General features: G+C 44.7%; 1 protein-coding gene across 1 annotated transcript in view; it reads left to right on the top strand.

The window, feature by feature from the left end:
* csgalnact1a (chondroitin sulfate N-acetylgalactosaminyltransferase 1a) overlaps positions 1 to 21,470 on the top strand; it is a 162,285-nt gene that overhangs the window by 123,918 nt on the left and 16,897 nt on the right. The window contains exons 4-5 of the mRNA XM_078534922.1: positions 6,653 to 6,754; positions 17,920 to 18,098. Of these exons, the coding sequence (XP_078391048.1) occupies positions 6,653 to 6,754; positions 17,920 to 18,098 (281 nt within the window). The remainder of the gene's footprint in view (positions 1 to 6,652; positions 6,755 to 17,919; positions 18,099 to 21,470) is intronic.

Here is a 21,470-nt window from a genome sequence, read left to right as displayed (position 1 = left end):
TGTTCTAATCGCAATCTTCCCTGGCCCAATTTTTGTGGCGGTTTTGTTTATTTTTTTTATTTGACTCTCCCTCGCCCCTTATTGATCTGGCCCACACCCTGATCATCGCCCTTCCCAACTGAGCTAACCCGCTGCTGGTCCTCTCAGCGCATTGTCCCACGCACTGAACTGACAGGCTGTGTGCTGCAATTGCACCACGAGGGATCCATCTGTTCACCAGCTCTTTATTTGAGCATGATCTCATTGTGCCTTCCAAGCTTTTCTGTGCTGAGGATTTCAATACTCTGTGTGCTGCAAAATTATCGCCATCTGACCAAAACGTCGAGGGTCGACTCATGCGATGCAGCAATATCTAAGGCTGTTCACAATGACATACCTGTTTTTATAATGATATAAAGGCACCAATCTGTCAGAAGGAAGTGTGTAAACACACTGTGAGTACATTTATTGAGACTAGGCACGTGGGAACATTTATACACAGGTAGAAAGCTTGAAGACATCAGCAGCAGAGCCATGTGTGCTGTGTTCTGCTCATAGGCCAAAGTGAAACTGAGACAGGATCATATGACAAACTTCCCTTCTAGTGATGGCATGCTGCTATCCCTAAAAGGCATATTAAAACAGTGGGATCTTGCTGTGCATAAGTTGGTTTTTGTGTTTCCTACATTGCAACAATGAGTATGCATTATAAGTATTTCATTGGCTGTAAAATGCTTTGGGATGTCCTGAGGTCACAAAAGGTATGAAATATAAATGCAATCTATTATTTCTTTTCCTGAAGGAATTGCACACTAATGAGTTCATTCTGTTCATGAATGTAGGATGTGGCCAATCTGCATCACGGTTAACTGTTCCATTGTGTCTACAAACCAAACAGAATGCAACAAGATACTTTATTTTGTGTTGATATTGCATCTAGCAGTACAAATCAATCAGCTTTTCATCATGTTTTAGGAGTTAGTAAGCAATCCCTGGAGGATTCAGGAGTAATTGCTGTAGTGATGAGAAGGTCACTCGGGTGACGGTATTGGTTACTATGTTTGGTCTCGGTATCCTGGCGCTTTGGAGGGAAATGCTACTGATTGTTACCCAGTGACCCTGTAGGAAAGTTCATATCCAGAGAGGACAGGAATCAGGCCCAGCTGTGTTACATCCTACTCTTGTTAACCCGCCATTACTCACAATAATGCTCCATCGCTCTCATTAACCCGCCCTCACTCACAATAACACTCCATCGCTCTCGCTAACCCACATTCACTCACAATAACACTCCATTGCTTTCACTAACCCGCCCTCACTCACAATAACGCTCCATCGCTTTCACTAACCCGCCATCACTCACAATAACGCTCCATCGCTCTCGCTAACCCGCCATTACTCACAATAATGCTCCATCGATCTCGCCAACCCGCCATCACTCACAATAACACTCCATTGCTCTCGATAACCTGCCATCACTCACACAGTAACACTCCATTGCTTTCGCTAACCCGCCCTCACTCACAATAATGCTCCATTGCTCTTGCTAACCCGCCATCACTCACAATAACGCTCCATCGCTTTCGCTAACCCGCCATCACTCACAATAATGCTCCATTGCTTTCACTAACCCGCCATTACTCACAATAGTGCTCCATCGATCTCGCCAACCCGCCATCACTCACAATAACACTCCATTGCTCTCGATAACCCGCCGTCACTCACACAATAATGCTCCACCGATCTCGCCAACCGCCCTCACACAATAAAGCTCCATCGCTCTTGCTAACCCACCCTCATACAATAACGCTCCATCACTCTCAATTAACCCACCCTCACTCTAATAACCCACTGTAGTTCCTGAATACCCGCCAACGCTTAATACTTCATCAGTGCCAATAACCCGCCAGTGCCGCTGGTAACTCTCCAGTGTCCTTGTTAACCTGTGAGCACTCTCACTAACCCGCCAACACCATTGATAACCCGCCGACACCCTTGATAATTCAATTTACCCGCCTTGCACCACATCCTTTGATACCCTGACCTAACAGAAATCTATTGATCTCAGCCTTAAAATATTCACTTGACTCCAGCATCCACAATCTTTTGAGGGAGGCAATTCCAGATTTGTACTATCCATTGTGTGAAAGAATGCTTCCCGATTTCAGTCTTATGTCCCTGGGCTCTATCTCATTTTAGAATTGTAACCCCCTCGTTTTGGTCTTTCCCATGAGAGGATCAAATTCCTTCAATATTTTCAACAGCTCAGTTAGATCTCCCTTCAGTCTTCTAAACTCAGGAATACAAGCCAAGTTTATGCAACCTGTCCTCATAATTTACCCCTTTATGCTGGCAATACAAATGAATCGGACTCCAGCAAAGAGTCAGCACCTTTGGGAGAAACGTGGACTGAAATGTTAAACCTTCGGTAAAATTTATCACATGGTTTTTTTTTGGTGTTTTTGTTGATTGTTAATTGAATACTTGGCTTTAGACAGAAAGGCGCTGCTGAATTTGCGAGACCAGTCTTTTCTTCTCTTTCCTGTATGAAGGAACATGTGATATTTTTGAGTTGCAGTTAACTCTTTGGGTAGGAAGCTGTCAATCACTGGTAGAGAAAGGTATTCCATTCCCCATGCTCTCTTGCCAGCTCTTTTTCTGTCCGTCCCTCTCTCTCTCTTTCATTCCCTCTCCCTCTCTCTCTATTCTCTCATCTTGTCTCCCTCGCTTCCTTGCATCCTCACTCACTTCTCATCCATGTCTCGCTCTCCCAGTTCCTTGCAGACAAAGTGGAGATTTCCTTTGAATCTGTTAAATTAGCTCTTTGCTAATTGCGTCATGGCACCTATTTAGAAAATAAGGGAGAGTGCTAACCAAGGGATATTTATGGTATCATCATAAAAACAGCCTGCTCACGGGTTAGTTTGATACCCATCACTGCTTGTGCCATAATTGAAGAACGTGTTTAGCAACACATCCCTACATCACAGGTTATCGGAGAGGAAATAAATTGGTTCTTGGTGAAACGAAATGGATCACATACCTGTCAACATGTCTAATTGTGGCTCATCTACACAGTCAGCATGTGAGGCTCTGTTAAAGCTCCACCATTTCAATCCATTCCTTCCGAAATCAGCCTTCACTGAAAAATATTTAGAAGGCAACATCTGATCTGGAGCCAGATTGGGGCTCCGTTTTAGACTGGTTCCACTAACTACATCAAAGGGAAACGAATAATGATCACAGTGCATATCTCGGGTCAGCCTTCCTCCCTTCAAGCTGCTTTCACATGGGGTCTGACGGAGCCTGGAGAGATTGTGTTCGCTTTTCTATTCAGTGGTGCGGCACGGAGAGTGGTTAGAATGTGGAACTCGCTACCCCACGGAGTAGTTGAGGAGAATAGCCTAGGTGTGTTTAAGGGGAAGCTGGATTAACATTTGGGGAGAAAGAAACAAAAAGATATGTTGATGAGGTTGCATGAAGTAGGTTGGGATCAGCTCATGTGAAACATAAATTCCAGCATAGACTAGTTGGCAGGAATAGCTTGTTTTTGCGCTGTACATTCGATGTAATCTGTTTCCCAGTAATTATTTCCCCGTCCTTTTCTGCTACTGGTGACACTATATCATAATCCCATGTGGTAGCTCATGTCTGCAGTTTATCAGCCTTGTTTACCATAGTCTGGCTACAAAGGTCACTTAAGTGGAAACAGCCTTTGGGTGATATTTCTAGTGGATCCGATGACAATTTCTTCCTTGGTTTCAAATTATATCATTTGATTTCTTGGCTACTTGAATTAAGTATTAAAGATTTTACAGCAATGTGGTGGTGGCTGAGTCACTTTAAAATTAAATGGTTTTTCATTATAAATAAAATGGTTTTCCAATAATCAAAACATACAATGACGGGAACGCATAACCTGTTGTGGTAGATGCCAAAAGATGGGCTAACATCTATTAAAGGAGTTCACTTATCTTACAGATTCTGGTTCAGATGAAGGTCCGGACAAAAAACCATTCACTTTCCCCTTTCCTTTCAGCTACTGACAGACATGATGTGCGTGCCCACCATTTTCTGTTTTTATCTTGGATTTAGTCACGCAGGCGGGAATTTGTGCTCTCACTGTTGGCGAGCTTGGAGGCAAGAAGGGCATTTACTTAGGTGGGATGGTGGTATACCAAAACCCCACTACCTTCACACCTCTATTTGAATTAAGTCCTGGGCGGAAGGTCCATGGTCAACCTTCCTGCCCCACCTCCAACTGAGGCCCTTCAGTGGCCAATTAATGAACACTTAAGGGCCTCATCCCGCCACCGCTGGTATTAACCCATATGGCGTGCATGACAGGTAAAACCGTATGGCCTGCATGTCACCTCCAGGGGGTGGTCCCTCATTCAAAGGCACTCAGTGCCTGATCGAGGGACTGGATATTGGGAAGGAGGGGCTTGCTGAGAGCCACCTCCCCACTGCCCTCGCTTTGACATCTCTACACCCCTCTCCCCACCAACCCTACCCCACAAACCAACCCCGCCCCCCCACTCCGCCACATTATTTCCCTATGGCCAGGGTCACTCTGTGATCCTGAGATTCCAGGGCCTGTCCTTCCGGCAGCAGCCACGGCCTCCCATGTGGCGCTGCTGAGTACAAGAGCTGCCGGCCTCTGATTGGCTAGCAGCTCTCAATAGGTGAGGCTTCTGCCCCCAGGGTCTTTATTCCAGGGGAAGGCCCACCGCTCATCTCGCCACTGCTGATTGGCGTGTGGTTCGGCAGGCTCTCCCAGCAGGCGAGACCCCCAACTCCTCAACAAGATACCGCCCCCGTCACAGTTTCAGGTAGGAGAAAACCTTTGGCCTGGTCTAGCTCACCTATCCACAGTGTTCCCTTGGCGACATGTTTAATCCCGTTTGTTGACAAGAACCTGTCTAATTCCTCCTTGAAGTCCATTCCTTATTTGTCTACCGCCAGTGTCAGTAATCGGTTCCACATACTCGGCACCCTTTTAGTAAAGGACTTCCTCCTTCACTTCACATTTTCATTTGTTTCCTTAATTTGTAAATATGCCCCCTTGTGCTTAAGTTCTATATGTGGCAGACAAACTTTATGGGTCCAATTTATCCAAACCTTTCATCATTTTAAACGTACCTATCATATTCCCAGGATAGTCAATCTTCCCCCCATACATCATTCTCTTAAATCCTAGGATCAGTCATGTGGTGCTGCTTTGTACCCCCTCCAATAACTGAATACCTTTCTCGCTACCCCCTCAGTAATTGAATATCTGTGCCTGGTGCCTGGGTAATGCCACCTGTCTTTCCTTCAGAAATACATTTGATGTGGCCAAACGCAAAATGCTGTCAACCCTGTCGTGCATGCATTTTTGTATATACAGTGGTATTTACTCTGTAGCGAAGATGACCGAGAAACCTACAGACTGGTTTGGAATCAGCCTCCTTCCTGTAATTGAGGTCACACATTCCTGGATCTGGAACCTGCAACTCAAACAGAACATGTCTCAAAATAAGACGCGATTTGATTAGATAGAATTATGGTTGGTATTCGGAAACTTGTTCAACATATTTTTTTTAAAAACGCCATTTTTTTCAGCTATGGGCTTCTGTTAGAGGGACGGATTTGCATTTATATAGCACCTTTCCAACCTCAGAATTTCCCAAATCACTTTACAACCAATGAAATATTGTCACTGGGGAGCCGGGGTATGTACTGTACTTAGATTCCCAGAAGGCATTTGATAAAGTGTTCAAGGCAGAGATGAGGAGAAATTTTTTCTCTCAGAGAATTGTGAGTCTTTGGAACTCTCTTCCTCAAAAGGCGATGGAAGCAGAGCCTTTGAATATTTTTAAGGCAGAGCTAGATAGATTCTTGATTAACAAGGGAGTGAAAGGTTATCGGGGGTAGGCAGGAATGTGGGGTTGAGGTTACATTCAGATCAGCCATGATCTTATTGAATGGCGCAGCAGGCTCGAGGGGCCGAGTGGCCTACTCCTGCTCCTAATTTGTATGTTTGTATATCACTGTTTTAGTGTAGGAAATGCAGCAGCCAGTTTATACATTACAGTGCAATGCCAATATAATAATGACTTGATAACTTATTTTATTGACGTAGCGATTAAGGGATAAATATTAGCCAGGACACCAGTGAGAACTCCCTTAATGTTCTTCAAGGAATGCTGTGGAATATTCATCTCAAACTAAGAGGGCATGTGGCTGCAATTTAATGTCTCATTCAAAAGACAACATGTCCAATCCTGCTTCGCTAAAGTGTCAATCTGGAGTGGGGATTGGACTCAAAATCTTATGAATCAGAGGCTGGAGAGATGCCAACTAAGCCGCTCCCAACGTATGACACTTAATAGGTTCAATTTAGATTGAGTTGTATGCTTTCTCTAAGTGAAGATATTGGTTCTGATGAAGGGCCATCACCAACCCAGAATAATATTTGTGTTTCTCTCCACAGATGCTGACTGACGTGTTGAGTATTTCCTGCATTTTCTGTTTTTAATTCAGACTGCAGATTTCATCATCTGCAGTATTTTGAATTTGTATGTAACTTCTGGTATTTTGAATGCGTTTTTATACTTTGCATGCAGTAGGGTGACTACAAACCATGTGCATGTTGAGCTGAAGGTGACTCCTTTCTGTATGTGTGTTGCAGGGAGGTGTGTATTCGACTGGACGGGAGAGTCCACCTCACAGTGGTTTACTTTGGTACAGAGCAAATGATTGAAGTAAAATCCATACTTGAATATATGTCCAGGTAAGCGTGGTCTATTAGAGGGTTAAGCACCAGTTACAATCCCTGTGATGCACCATCTAATGAGTAACCCACCAACATTAGCTTTTGAGTCTGAACATGTTGAGATTGACCACTGGAGCAAATTACAATGGCAGGGCTGACACTTGTGCAATTTTACCCGCCAAGGAGTCAAATGACCTTCAGGAGGGGAAAACAAAGGTGTTTGGAGTAAATTAATGAGAAAATACATCGGGACAGGGTTTGCTCAGGTAAGAAAACAGGTTATTTTAACACTGCCGAATACTATGTGCAGTGGGGAGGTTTCATGAACTCTTTCCTCTAAGCTGCAACCTCTCTATGACTGTAACTTCACTGGGAGTGCAATGGGAATTCCACGTCTAGGAGCAGTAGCTCTGTGGCAAATCCCTGCCTTAGTGTTTCAAGAATGGAGCTCCGTGTTTGATTTGATGTTGATAAATCTCCCGAGTTTCACTCCTGCTGATGTTTTAGAGGGCAGTGCGCCGGTGTCTCACAATTCTCTCTGCCCAATGTCCTATTCAAGATGTGTCACAGAATCAAGAGCTCATGCTACCTCCTTTCAATGTACAATGAAATCAAACCCAGGCTCACTGCAGCTCAAAGCCACACATTGATCATGGTGTCCGTGATAGCCAAAGCTGGCAAAAGAAAGAAACTGAATAAAACCCGTGGCTGGGGATTTCCTCTAAGCTGCCCCCTCGCTGTGACTGTAACTTCACTGGGAATGCAGTGAGAACAGCATTTACATGTCTAGGAGCAAGAGGAGCAGCTCTGAGGCAAACCCCTGCCTCAGAGTTTCAGAGTTGCACTCCATGTTTGATTTGATGTTGTTTGAAGCTGCCTTCATTCCTTCTGATGTTTACAGAACAGTGTGCTGGCGTCTCACAACTTTCTCTGTCCAATGCCTTATTCAAGATGTGTCACGGTATCGAGAGTCTGCAATCTGAAACAGCCACAAGTACGTGCTTGATGCTCGCATTCACAAAACCACAATCTCGCATTGGTAACAATCCAGGACATGATTGCACTCTCCATTTATCCTGCCTCATGGTTGTAGATTTTCCTTCAGCTCTTCCTTCCCCCACATGCGGAGAATTTATGTGCTCCCAATTCTCTGGTCAATGCTTCGATTAAAACCATCCTTCAGGAGGTAGTGGAGAGGTAAGCAGTCTTTTCACTGGGTAAATCTTGAGATGTAGATTCTTCAGTGGATTCAACCCAATGGTAAACCTTACAACATTTCAATTTCTTAACGACAAAAATATTTGGCTATAACAAGTGCCTACCAACTGTTCATGTAGTTTCTTATTTATCTATAAATAAAAGGCCATTGCTGAACTGCCAAACTTCAGCGTTTGACAGTGATCTCATCATCGCCCTTCAACATCTTTCCTCTATTGATTAGCTTGCTGGGACCGCCCTTTCTTGATCCCACTCCTGTTTGTCCAGTTGGAGCCAAAGCATCTCCAGAATAGCTTCTCTTTCCAATCCCATACAAGCTGTTTTTCCTGGCTGGAGAATCTAGAACCAGAGGTCATGGTTTTAAGAAAAGGGGTCGTCCATTTGTTATGATCCCTGCGGAGACCAATAACTTTTAAAAAGAGATAAATTTCCCACATGACCAACGGAAATAACTGAAGGACAAGATTTCACATTTTAATACTTTTACTGTAACAAACAACTGAAAATCAACATACATCAAACATGAATTAACAAGCAACTAGTACACTAAATTCAAGAAGAGGTACTTTTGCATTAACTAATGAACTCAATCGAGATGTGTCTTAAACCCCTTTCATTGTGCACCACACTTCTGGCAGATATGTAGTATTACAAGAATAAACCCAATGTTGCTTGTGGCTCTTCAGCAAGCTCATTGCTCCCTTCTGTACTAGGCTGAACATCCAATGTCCCTGAAGAGTTGTTCCACTCAGCCTGAATCTTCCAGATCTAACTTCACCAGCAAGGGACCCCCCCTCAGTGATTCTTAGTTTTTCAAGTCTCCAAAAATCCAATTGGTTCTGACCCCTTCCTTTCATACAGAATGTAAGTTCTCATCTTGCTTCTCCACAGCAGCATCTGCCTTTTTTCTTGGTCTGTGTTTTATAAAAGCAGCTGTCCCTTTACTGTTGTGGAAAGGTGTGAAAACTGTCACTTAATTTCATTAGGTTTCTGATTGAGTTTCACCCCATCGCAGCCAGACCAAATATGCATGTCCCCAAGCTTGGAGCTCCCGGAGTTCGCAATTTTACCTTAAGTTAAAGGGGATGTTTTAAAACATAACTGTCTTGTGAAGTCCAGAATTTGTAACATGTTTAAGGCTGAGATGAGAAATTTCTTCACTCTTAGAGTTGTAACTCTTTGGGATTCTCCACCCCAGCAGGTTGTGAATGTTCAGTCATTGAGTATGTTGAAGACTGAAATTGACATTTTTTTTTACACTAAGGGAGTCAAGAGTAATGGTGATAGGGTAAGAAAGTATAGTTGAGGTCAACGATGAACCATGATACTAGTGAATGGGGGAGCAGGTTCGAGGGATTTGTTCCTATTTCTTATGTCCTTATGTAATAACAAAACTCCCAGGCTCAATCCTTATGCCCTCTCCTCTTCCTCATCTACCTGCTGCCCCTAAGCAATAACCTCCATTGCCATGAGGTCAAGTTCCACATGTATATTGATGACACCCAACTGTACTCCTCCATCATACCCCTTGATACCTCCATTCCCTGTCTGCTGTCAGTTTACTTGTCCCATGCCCAACCATTAGGAAGGCTGAAACCATCATTTTCAGCCTTTGCCACCATGCTCATCTCCCTCTTTGGTCACTGTCTGAGGCTGCATCAGACTGTCTGTAACCTAAACGCCTTGTTCACCTTTGAGCTGAATTTCTGACCCCATATCCTCTCTGTCACAAAGACCACCTGCTTCCACCTCTGTAACATCGTCCATCACCACCCCTACCACAGACCCTCTGTTGTTGTGGTTCTTACCCCTGTCTTTGTCACCACCAGACTTGACTATTCCAATGCTTTCCTGTTTGGACTTTCCCTCTCCACCTCCCCTCCCCACCCCATAAAGGTCAGTGCATCTAAAACACTCTACTGCCTCTATCCTACCCCTCACTAAGTCTTGCTTCTCTGTCCTTGCCCTTACTGAGTTGCAGTGGTTCCAGGTGTCCCAATGCCTCAGATTTAAAATTCTCATCCTTGTGAGCAAACCCCTCTGTAGCCTTTTACCACTGCAACTCCTCCAAGCCCTACAATCCTCACTGACCTCTTTGTTCTTGAGACTCTGGCCACTTCACATCCCCTCTCCCTTCCAGCCTCCAGCCACCCAGGCCCCACATTCTGGAACTTCCTTTCTATAAGCTTCTGCCTCTTCATCTCTTCTCCTCTTATAAGACCTGGCTCAAAACCCACCTTGGTCCCAAGCTTTTATTCACTTCACCCTTTGGCTCATGCCTGTTTTTCCTCCAAAATCTGTGAAGCTTCTTAGGAGATTTGGCGATGTTGAAGGCACTGCAGAATGTGAGCTATTGTTGTTTTAGGCACTTACACTTAAGGTTATAATCTGAACGGTGAAAGCATAGGCTGCATGCATCTTGTATTTACAGAGTAATTCATTTGCCAATGTCTGAGGCACTGTTGATAATGGCCACCTTCCTTCACTGAGACATTTGTATCCCATCTACAAAATACAGTAATAAAACTCGACATAGACCAGATAATCACAAACCCCTCCATCTACTGTAAACAATTAGGTAAATCATGACAAGTATACTGGATAGCCCCATATCAGACGTGCATTAAAAATAAACTGCTTGGCTAAAAAATGTATGAAGTAGAAACCAACATTGGATTTTAAGTATTAGGAATTATGAGGTCTACAAATGGTATGCAGATGTATGAGAGATTGCTGGCACTGTACTAGGTGCCTTTGCACATTATACAGGATTGGCTCAGTGTTTATGGTTTGGTAGTTTGACGCCAATAGCTGAACCCTGATAATGTCGGCATGGGAGACGGCTATTTCTGTACCATTGATTGCTTGCCTGAAACATGCGTCTTTCTCGCTTGTTCCAAGCTCCAATCCTGCAGATTGAACAAACTTTGTCAATGGCTGGGAACTGAATGGGAGAAACTATGGATACTGACCTGTGGCCCAGTCCCTGAGTGAAAGCAATGTGATATTTTTTCAGGATTTTTACCTCGCCGGGTGGGCGCGGCAGGTGGGCCCGGGAGCAGTCGCGAAACCGACTGCCACCCGTGATCAGGCCCCCGACCGCGATTTCACACTGGCTGAGATCCCAGAGTGAAGCCTGGCTTGATAGATCCTAAACTGCGGAGGAAAGTTACTGAACAAACTCACAGGAGTCTGCTGATGAACTTTAATACAAAGAATAAAATATTTATTAAAACAAGAAAAGTGAACTATATCACACCAGTCACAAAGGTTGAAAAGATTTCAATAGAAACACAAGAAGACGATTCAAATTCACACTATTCACAGATGCAAAAACCAGTGAAGAGTTACCACTAACTTGTCACAGAGGCCTCTTACTTGGGACTGGCACAGTTACAAACGGTCTTCTTCAGGTGAATTCCTGAGCATTCACTTGATGTTTCTCACTCAACTTATATCTCTCTCTGAGACACACATAAATCACACCCTAAACTCACTGTTTCTTCCACTGCAGAGCATGCAAATGAGTTTCCTAAACTCAGTCTTCCATTAGCACTTCTGCTAAACTGATCACTTTACTGAGTCCTACAATTGAGTATTCAGTTAACTACTGTCCCAATAGCCTTGTAGTTTTCCTTCCCAGAGAGCTTAAACCCTGTCTTCTCTCTCTGACACACACACTGAACTCTTCCTCCACTTTTTCTTTTTCTGTCTCTGTGTCACTGGATCACTGTTGCTAGTCAACAGTAAAGCTTTTCTACATTGTGGTTTGTTTCCAAAATCTGAATTTTCAACCCCTTTTAACCCATTTCTTTCACTCAGGGGTTGTAATAGCTCATTAAAAATGTACATATACTAACAAACCCAAAAGACCTGAAACCTTATAGTGACAAGTCTATCCAGACACCCAGGCACCAAGGTTCAGAAACAAAACCTAAATGAAACTAAAACCATCTTTTAAACCTTTCTTAACACACACATGCACACATATAAGGCCTGGATTTCATGCAATGGTGGGTTTTTAGGTGGGGGTAGTGTGAAATTGAATGAACGGGATTCTCTGTGGATATCCACCTGTCTCAACCTCGCAGTGATTTTACGCTGGAGTGGACAAGGCCTCGGATGGGACGCCTGCCCTTACCCCAACTGAGACCCTTAAGTGGCTGGGCGGAACAGGCTGGCCGGAGGACTTACATGGTCTGGGGGAAGTCCGAAAATGAACAGGCTTAGATCTCATCTGGAGAGTGGGGGAGGGCACCTCCATTGAAAGCTTCCATCTGATTTCAGGTGCCCCCACTCTTCCCCCCAACTTAAGGTCTGGTGGCACTGGGCCTCTCTCCTCCCCCGTCCTCTCCCCCAACACCCAGATTGCCCCCTTTGCGCCCCTCCCCACCATTCGAAAAAATTCAGGCCATAAATTCAACTTAAAATTATACATTGTTCATAACACAATGGATAACTCATTCCTACACATAATAAAATGCCTGATTTCTAAATCCAGTATCTGCTTTGGCCACTCATTAGCGATATAGTCCTACCCTTGCCAATGTAGGGTCTGTATGAGTTGTTCCAGCAATATCACCTGGCAACTCATCTGTATATGAAAAGGGAAACGCATCTTTCCTGTTGGGCCCTACCTCCAATGGGGATGGTAACTAGACATCGCATCAGTGTTACAGTGAGCTTCCGATCATCTGTACTTAATGTCATACTGATAGCCCATCTCTAGATTCGGGCTGCAGCTGAAGTGGGTACTGGAGATTTTGGATTCAAAATAGCCGTCAGTGGCTCATGATCATTTTTGATCGTGGAACTACCACCATTCAAGTATTTATGAAATCTTCTTACTCCAAAAATCAAAGACAATGCTTTCCGTTCTATCCGAGCATAATTCCACTGACAGACACTGAGGGTGCGTGAGGCAAATGCAATCGGTGTCTCGTCACGATTTGGACGTGAACGTGGAGGCACAATTGGGAAATTTGCAGATGACACGAAGATTGGCCGAGTAGTGGATAGTGTAGAGGATAGCCATAATCTCCAAAATGATATAGATGGGTCGGTGGAGTGGGCAGTAAAGTGACAGATGGATTTTAACATAGAGAAGCGTGAGGTCATACATTTAGGGAGGTCAAACAGTTACAGGGATTACAAAATAAATCGGAATATACTAAGAAGGGGTAGATGAAGTGAGAGATCTTGGCGTACAAGAACACAGGTCCCCGAAGGCAGCAGTTCAAGTAGACAAGTTTGTAAAGAAGGCATATGGAATGCTCTCCTTCACTGGCAGAGGTATAGAATATAAAAGTAAGGATATAATGTTGGAATTGTATAAAACACTGGTGAGGCCACAATTGGAGTATTGTGTGCAGTTCTGGTCACCACATTACAGGAAGGACGTAATAGCTCTGGAGAGAGTGCAGAGGAGGTTTACAAGAATGTTGCCAGGGTTAGAAAAGTGTAGCTATGAGGAGAGATTGGATAGGTTGGGGTTATTTTCCTTAGAACAAAGAAGGCTGAGAGGTGACTTGATTGAGGTGTACAAAATTATGAGAGGAATAGATAGAGTGGACAGGATAAAATTGTTTCCCTTGATGGAGAATTCTAGAACCAGGGGACATAGATTCGAGATAAGTGGCAGAAGGTGTAGGGGGACATGAGGAAGAACTTTTTTACACAGAGGGTAGTGGGTGTCTGGAATTCGCTGCCCAAGTTGGTAGTGGAGGCAGAAACTTTAAACTCTTTTAAAAAGTTCCTGGATCTGCACCTAAAGTGCTGTAAACTGCAGGGCTATGGGCCGGGTGCAGGAAGGTGGGATTAGAAAGGGCACCTGGGTGTCCTCGGACTGGCATGGACAAGATGGGCCGAATGGCCTCCTTCTGTGCTGTAACTTTTCTATAGTTCTATGGTTCAATTGTCCAACACTTGAGAGATCACAGCACCTGCTCCGTATGGAGAGGCATCACACACTGGCTTAGTCTTTTTCGAAACATCGTAATGTACAAGCATTGTAGCATCTACCAATTTACTTTTACACAACTTGTCTCACTCCCTCGTCCAATTCCATGGAACACCCTTCGTCAAGAGCTCATTCAATTGTTGCAATAGGCTTGCCAAATTTGGTACGAATTTAACATCATAACTCAATAAGCCCAAAAAGAGATCTGAGCTCAGAGATATTCGGAGGGTGAGGCATATTTCTTATTGCTTCAACCTTACTCTTTGTAGGATGCAACCCATCTTTGTCTAATCTGTGACCCAAATACTGTACAGAACATTAATACGTTTCTAATTTATGTACCATCAACCGAACTCCATGGCTTTCCAAATGTTGGAGCACCCTTTTCAGCCTGTCATCATGGGGCCTGCCTGTTTGAAACTGATATAAGAACATTGTCCAAATATCACAATGCTCCCTGGATTCCTTGCAAAATTTGATTCATCACCCGTTGGAAGACTCCAGCGCCTGAAGAACACCAAATGGCAGCCCATGAACACATCCCCACTGACTCCGACTGCCCCGCAGCCATTTCATGCTCGAATGAGCGTTAAGTGGTGGCAGGCGGGACTTCTGCCCCTCACTCGGGAGGAAGTCCCGTCTTAGAGATCCGCTGGACAGAGGAACCAATGCAGGAGGACACCTGAGACAGCCTGGGTACTGGAGGCCCAGGTAAGTTCAAGGTGCCTCAGGGCGGGGAATGTGGAGAAGACCTGGGGGCGTGGGGCGGGGCACGAAGGGGGCAGTTGGGGTGTCCGGGGAGAGAGGTCTGGAGGCCATTGGACCTTAAGGGGGTGGGGTCCACCCGACTTCGGAAGGGGGCTTCTGATGAAGGCACACCCCCACCCCCTCTCGCCAGGGATCTAACTCTGTTGATTTTCGGCTTTGCCCCAAGCAAAGTTCAACCCTCCCGCCGGCCTAAAAATTGAGGCTGGGTGGGAACCTCGCCTTAAGTGGCCAATAATGGGACACTTAAAGGCCTCAACTGGAGCAAGGGCAGGCTTCCGTCCGAGACCTTGCCCGCCCCAGTGTAAAATCGCTGCATGGTCAGGGCGGGCGGGATCCCTGACAGAATCCCACCCCTTCAATTTTATACTCCCCACCCCCCACCAGTGGAGGAGCATAAAATTCTGGCCCATGTGTGTATTAATAGTCATCATCCAACTCAAGTTGCAGATAGGCATTTGTCAGATCGAACTTTAAAGAAATCTGGCCTCCTGCCAACATTGTGTACAGATCCTCCATGTTTGGCAAAGTATCAGGTGGATTTCATTCCAGTACCTGAATTATGGTTACCTTATAATCCCCTCATATTCTTACACCACCCTCTGATTTTGGTGCTACCGCTATTGGTGTAACCCAGTTACTCTGTTCTACTTTAGAGAAAATGTTCTCAGTCTCAAGTCTTTTCAGCTCTTGCTCTACTTTCTCCCTTAGAGCATTGGGCACTGGACAGGGCCGACAGTAAACTGATTCCTCTGAACCCATGCATTGGCCTTATATCCTTGAACCGGGTTGCCAGTTTCACTAAACAGCTGAGTACTTGGCGATCACGTTGTTGTGAATTTCGTTCCCACGGGGAAAAGCTAGCTCCTGTTTAATTTAAGTGCTGTTAACCAGTTTCTTCTTAACAAAGCTGGTTTTTCATCCTTCACTACACAATGATGGGCAATTTTGCACATTGCTCCTTGTATGTAACCAGAACCGACATACTTCCCATTATGGCAATTTTCTCTGCTCCGTAACTTTGTAATTCTAAACTAGATTTCTCCAGCTGATGCTGACTCAACTTTTCATGATATAGCGATTCAGGAATCATGCTGACAGATGCACCCGTGTCGACCTCAATGTTTTTAAAAAATTTGTTCGTGGGGTGTGGGCGTTGCTGGCTGGGCCAGCATTTATTGCCCATCCCTAATTGCCCTTGTTCATTTAAGAGTCAACCACATTGCTGTGGGTCTGGAGTCACGTGTAGGCCAGACCAGGTAAGGACAGCAGATTTCCTTCCCCTAAAGGGGCATTAGTGAACCAGATGGGTTTTTACTACAGTTGGCAATGATTTTGTGGTCATCGTCAGACCTTTCAATTCCAGATTTTTATTGAATTAAATTTCACCATCTGCCACATTGGGATCTGAAGCCAGGTCCCTAGAGCTTTACCCTGGGTCTCTAGAATACTAGCTCAGTGATAATTACACTATGCCATCGCCTCCCCATATTTATCGGAGCTCCATCCAACGCTACTTGGATTATGATCCCCTGCGAATTTCCACTGGGCCTCCTTGAGCTTTGGATTGTATGTGCCTCAACCAACCCCTTATTGACCTGCTGCTGTTCGACAATCATATGCAGTGACTGCCTTTTCCTCCCAGCCAGTGTTTTCTCCATTTACATTCTTTCGACATGCCTTGTTGCTCTCTGCTTTCACAAATGGACAATTTTGCCCCCCAGTGTTGGCCCAAGCAGCAGCAGCAGAACTCTGTCGTGCCTCTGCTACTACTAACTGCCTTCACTGGGGCCTTGGGCTTACTCAGCCAGAGCTTATTAACTTCAGCAGATGAATGACAGTTGTCAACTCTGACTTCTCTCGATTCACGTTCCACCGTGCCCATGGACAATGCTGTTTGGGAAGCTCTGTCGAAAGTGAACTTTAGCGATGTTGGCAACTTACTGCGAATGCCTTCACTTTTTAAACTGAACACAAATCTGTCCTGCAATGCTGTCTCTTGAGATTCTCCAGAATTACAATGGACGGACAGCTGTCTCTGTAGTGTACAAACTCTCCAATGTGCTCACTGGACAACTGATTCCTTGTTCCAATCCGATAGCTTTGCGCAATCTCCAGTGGCTTGGCGCTGTAGTGCTGCTCTAACTTACACAAAATGTCCGACCATGGCATGTCTTTTGACTTAGCGGGTCAAGCAAATTCTTGAACGGTTCAAACATTTCTGGGCCCTTTTCATTTTCTCCCGTGCCTGATTAATAGCTGGGTTATCAGGATCTTTGAGGATATTATCAGCAGTGAAAACCATCCCACGCTGCCCCACATACGTACTGAAAGACTCCTGGTCATGGCTGTACCTCTCCCTGACACCCAATAATACCTGTTGATGCAGCCATCTTGGAAGGTCAGCCATCATGTGTACATACAGCCCTTTCCCTAAGACCAGATTTTTAAGCCTATTTCTCGGCAGAACAAAACTCACAGTTCCTCTGCTGGTTTGCTGGAAACTTCTCCAACCAAACAGCAGCCTTTCCTTAATCCTTAAGCTTAGTTCTACCTAAAAGCGAAATTTAAAAATAAAGCTGCAAATTTTAATTCGGCAATTTTCGAAAATTCCGACATCTGGGGAGTTAATTGAATCTGCTTCTTTGATCCACGTGGACAATAGGCATTATACGTTAAAATAAGTGAAACTCACCAGAAGAATGGGGAGAGATGAGGAAAGGCACTTCCTGAAGAAACTGTTCTGTCCCAAGTGAGTTGTGCCTTACTTTGTTATAACTGTAACTGTAACTGGCAAGGGTGGCATTTATTATCCATTACTAGTTACCCCCGAAGGCAGACCTTCTTTCTGAACCACTGCAGTCCATTGTGGTGATGGTGCCACCCCAATGGTGTTAGGTAGGAAATTCAGCACATTGAGCAGTGACAATGAAGGATCGGCGATATATCCCAAAGTCAGGGTGGTGTGTGCTTCGCAAGGGAGCTTGGTGCTGATAATCATGTGACATTGCTGTTCTTGGTTGAATTTTTTTGTTCAATTTTTGGCAAAATTGTTCTTCATTTTCAGTTTCCCTTCAAATGGCTTGAAGCTGATGTGTTTCATTATTCAGATAAGTTGTGATTCACATGTAGTAGTGACATCCTCTTGTTATTTAGGTAAAAATAACTGCTGCACACTTGTGCAGAAATAAGTAATGGTTCTGGAGAAAAATGTTCACGTGTCTTTGTCTTTCTAATATAGAGAAGCAAATTACAGGAACTACACATTCATTCCCTTGAAAGAGGATTTCTCCCGTGGGAAAGGATTGGATGTAGGTGCCCGGGCTTGGAAGGGGAACAATGTCCTGCTGTTCTTCTGCGATGTGGACATTCACTTCACAGCGGAGTTCCTGAACACGTGCAGACTGAACACCCAGCCAGGTATTTCATTAATTGCACAAGAAAGCAAAACACTTCGCTCCTCCGGAGAGCCAGCACAGGTTTGATGGACCAGATGGTCTCCTTCTGGCTGTGAGATTCTATGGCCACAAAATTCAGTCTGTAGCACCTGCATTTTTTTTAGAACTGCAGGTGCCATTTTGCGCACAAAATGGTGTCAGTGCCACATGTGGTTGTTCCCAGTGCAGGCTGCATAGATGCCATTTTGGTGAGGGCATTGGTGCTGGAGTTAGAAGCTGGAAGTGCTGGGAGTCAATATGTAACGCTGATTTGATGCCAGAGGTGCTGTTTTCAACCTTGACACTTTAGTCTATGCCCTCTCTTACACATGCATGTTTGAACATGCATTCAGTTATCGGAAGGACCCCCACCAGAGCTATTTAAAGGGATCGTCAACAACTTTTGGGTCAGTTGCTGTTTGATTTCTACTGGATGTGGTTGAGTTTGTAAAAGTACTTTGAGTTTGCTACTGCTACTTAAAGTTGGCAAAGTGGGCAGGGAGTGGTGTTGCACATGGTGAGGGTCTTGATTCTCTTACTTCAAGTGTTCTGCTAAGACCACTTGCTCTTGGTGCTATTGTAAACACCCCCCTTGGCCCACAGCATGACAAGGAAATTGAACAGAGGCAACACAGAGCAGGACAAGCTGCTTGAAGGGGGAGTAGGGGAGGAGACCGTATTCACCTAGGGTCTTCATGCAGCAATTCTTTTGCCGTAACCTCCTTTTTATGAAGGATGCGCTCATTGAAACTGCCACCCCTGCAGAGCTGCAGCCTCAGGGCAGGATCAGTTCTGCCCTGTCAGCAGCTGGAAAGGTGACTGTGGCCATGAAATTCGACATGCTGGGATCCTTTCAGGCTGTAACAGGCGACATCATTAACACATCTCAATTCATTGCCCATTGCTGTCTAAGGGAGGTCACTGATGCTCTGCTAGGAGAGGGGAATACATTGCATTTTCTTTTTCCAGAGCGAAACAGATGGAGTGGGTATTTGGCTTTTTCAGTGCAGAATGCCGTTGACTGCACACATGCTACTTTGTGGGCACCACATCTAAATGGAGGGAGGTACTCCAACCACAAAGAGTTCCACTGCCTGAATATGCAGTTGGTGTGTGAATGCCTGGTATCCTGATAGCAGCCTTTATTTAGTGCCAGTCCGCTATATTTTCAGTATTTGAGCCACCAGAAGAAACTGGAGGGAACCTAATTGATGACAAGGACTATCCACCTCACCACCTGGGTCTTGACTCATGTGTGCAACCCAGGCACATGTGGGCAGCGTAACCTATAAGGAGAGTCATGGAGTGTCATCAAGCAGACCTGTGTTTCCTTGGAGGAGCACCACAGTACCCATCAGAGCATGCGTCATGGTTTGTTGCAGTCTGCTGCAGCCTTGAGCACATGAGGGTACAGCTCTTGCCACCGGGTATATGACGAGCAACTGAGGAGAAGGAAGAAGAGCAGAAAGGGAGGAGGCAACCAACACCCCCATACTTATCCAGTAGGTTTGTCCATGACTGGCTCATTCGACTGGTGTTAGAGCGTGAGTTTCAGGATTTTGAACTGGCAACAATGAATGAACGATGATATGTCCAAGTAAGAATAGTGCTATTTGGAGAACTTAGGGATTGTAGTGTTCCCAGGCCATTGATGCTTTTGTACTTCTTAGTGGAGGTCACAGGGGACAGAGGTGGTGTTGAATTAACCTTGGAAAGATGTTGCAGTACATTCTAAAAATATTATTTTAAGAGCGTTGTCCAACATACAGCCCGCAGGCCAATGTCTGGCCCAGCAAGGTTTTTTATCCAGCCTGCCAACCTTTCATAACTTGTGCTGACTGGTGAAAAACGGCCAAGTGAGTTTTAGACTTTTCTTCTTCTTTGAGCCCAACTGCTGAGTTTTTCACTCTATTAACTGAAAATTCCTTAATTTACAAATATTGATATCAGGGTGACCAACCTTCCCTTATTTTACGGGATTGTCCTCTGCTTGAGGTCACTGTCCCATGTCCCGGGTCGAATGCTACTGAGACCTTTTCCCTTAATTTGCTCCTTTAAATTTTGCGTATGCACTGTACTCGCTCTTCTCCTGTTGGTGTGCCCTCACAGCTCTGGCAGCACCCCCACCCCTCCCTGCTCTTCCGGACCCCCACACCAGTGTGTCCCTTAATTTTCTCTGTGAGAGTGTGTCACCTTGATTGATATGTACCTGGTATCTATTCAAACAGCACCCACCCATAGTACTTATCAAAAGAAAGATGGCAGCTCGCTTGATTACAGGCAAAGAAAGGAAAATTGAGACTGAATGTCAAGTCTTCAAAAGACGCTTGGACTGATGATTTCTTTATGAGCACAACAGGGGTATATTCTGTCTGATATGTGAAGAGAAGGTAGCTGTTTTCATGGAATACAATATCAAGTGGCACTATTCTACAAAACACCCTGGCAAATTTGACAATCTCACAGGTCAGATGAGAATCAATCGAGTGAACTCATGGAAACAAAACATTATCGGACAACAATCTTTCTTCAAAGCTCCGAACCAGAGTTCTGAGGGTTTTTTTTTTTGATAGCTGAAGCAATAGCAAAGAGCGGGAAACTGTTGTCTGATGGGGAATTTCTGAAAGACTGCTTGGACATATTTACATCTCTGGCATGTCCTCGTAAAAAGTCGATGGTAGAGAGGCACAACAATGGGACATTTTCAAACAGTTGAAGCGTGTCTTGGTGAAATTTACTCATCCAGAGGACAAATTTTGTGGTCCAACAACCGCTGGAGCTCCCGCACTGGCAGGCAAGCGCAATGAATTTATTAGTCCAATACTCAAATCACTATCTCACATCACTGCATCATTCGCCAAGAACAGCTGTGTGCAAAGACCCTGGAGATGACACATGTGATGGAAAAGATTGTTTCTACAGTCAATTTCACTAGGTCCAAAGAGCTCAATCACAGACTTTCTAGCAGAGGATCAGTCCATGGTGATGTCATTTACTTCCGCCATGTTCATTGGCTCAGCAGGGTGGCCATGCTCGCCACATTCTGGTCACTGCTTGAAGAAATAAAAACCCTCATGACAAAGGTTTGTGGTTTTTGCTATTGATAGAGTCTGGGTGATTGACACATTTATTAGCTAGCAGTGAAATGACCTTTTTTTTCAAAATTGGAGAAAGTTAAGGTTTAATTATTTTTTTAAAAGCTTTTTCTTTTTACAGAGACCACTATACACTATAGGGTCCATTGGCTCTAGGCAGTGTATAGCTGGTCAATGGGCGTGGATGTGCCATACTTAGGCATGAGGGCCAAAGGCAGATGGAAGGGCAGAGCTTGGCATAGGGGTCAGGAGGAGCCACA

The sequence above is a fragment of the Cetorhinus maximus genome, chromosome 1, assembly GCF_964194155.1.
Source record: "Cetorhinus maximus chromosome 1, sCetMax3.hap1.1, whole genome shotgun sequence".
Taxonomy (NCBI): domain Eukaryota; kingdom Metazoa; phylum Chordata; class Chondrichthyes; order Lamniformes; family Cetorhinidae; genus Cetorhinus; species Cetorhinus maximus.
The sequence above is the reverse complement of the archived record's forward strand: the minus strand, read 5'-3'. Positions and strand labels throughout refer to the sequence as shown.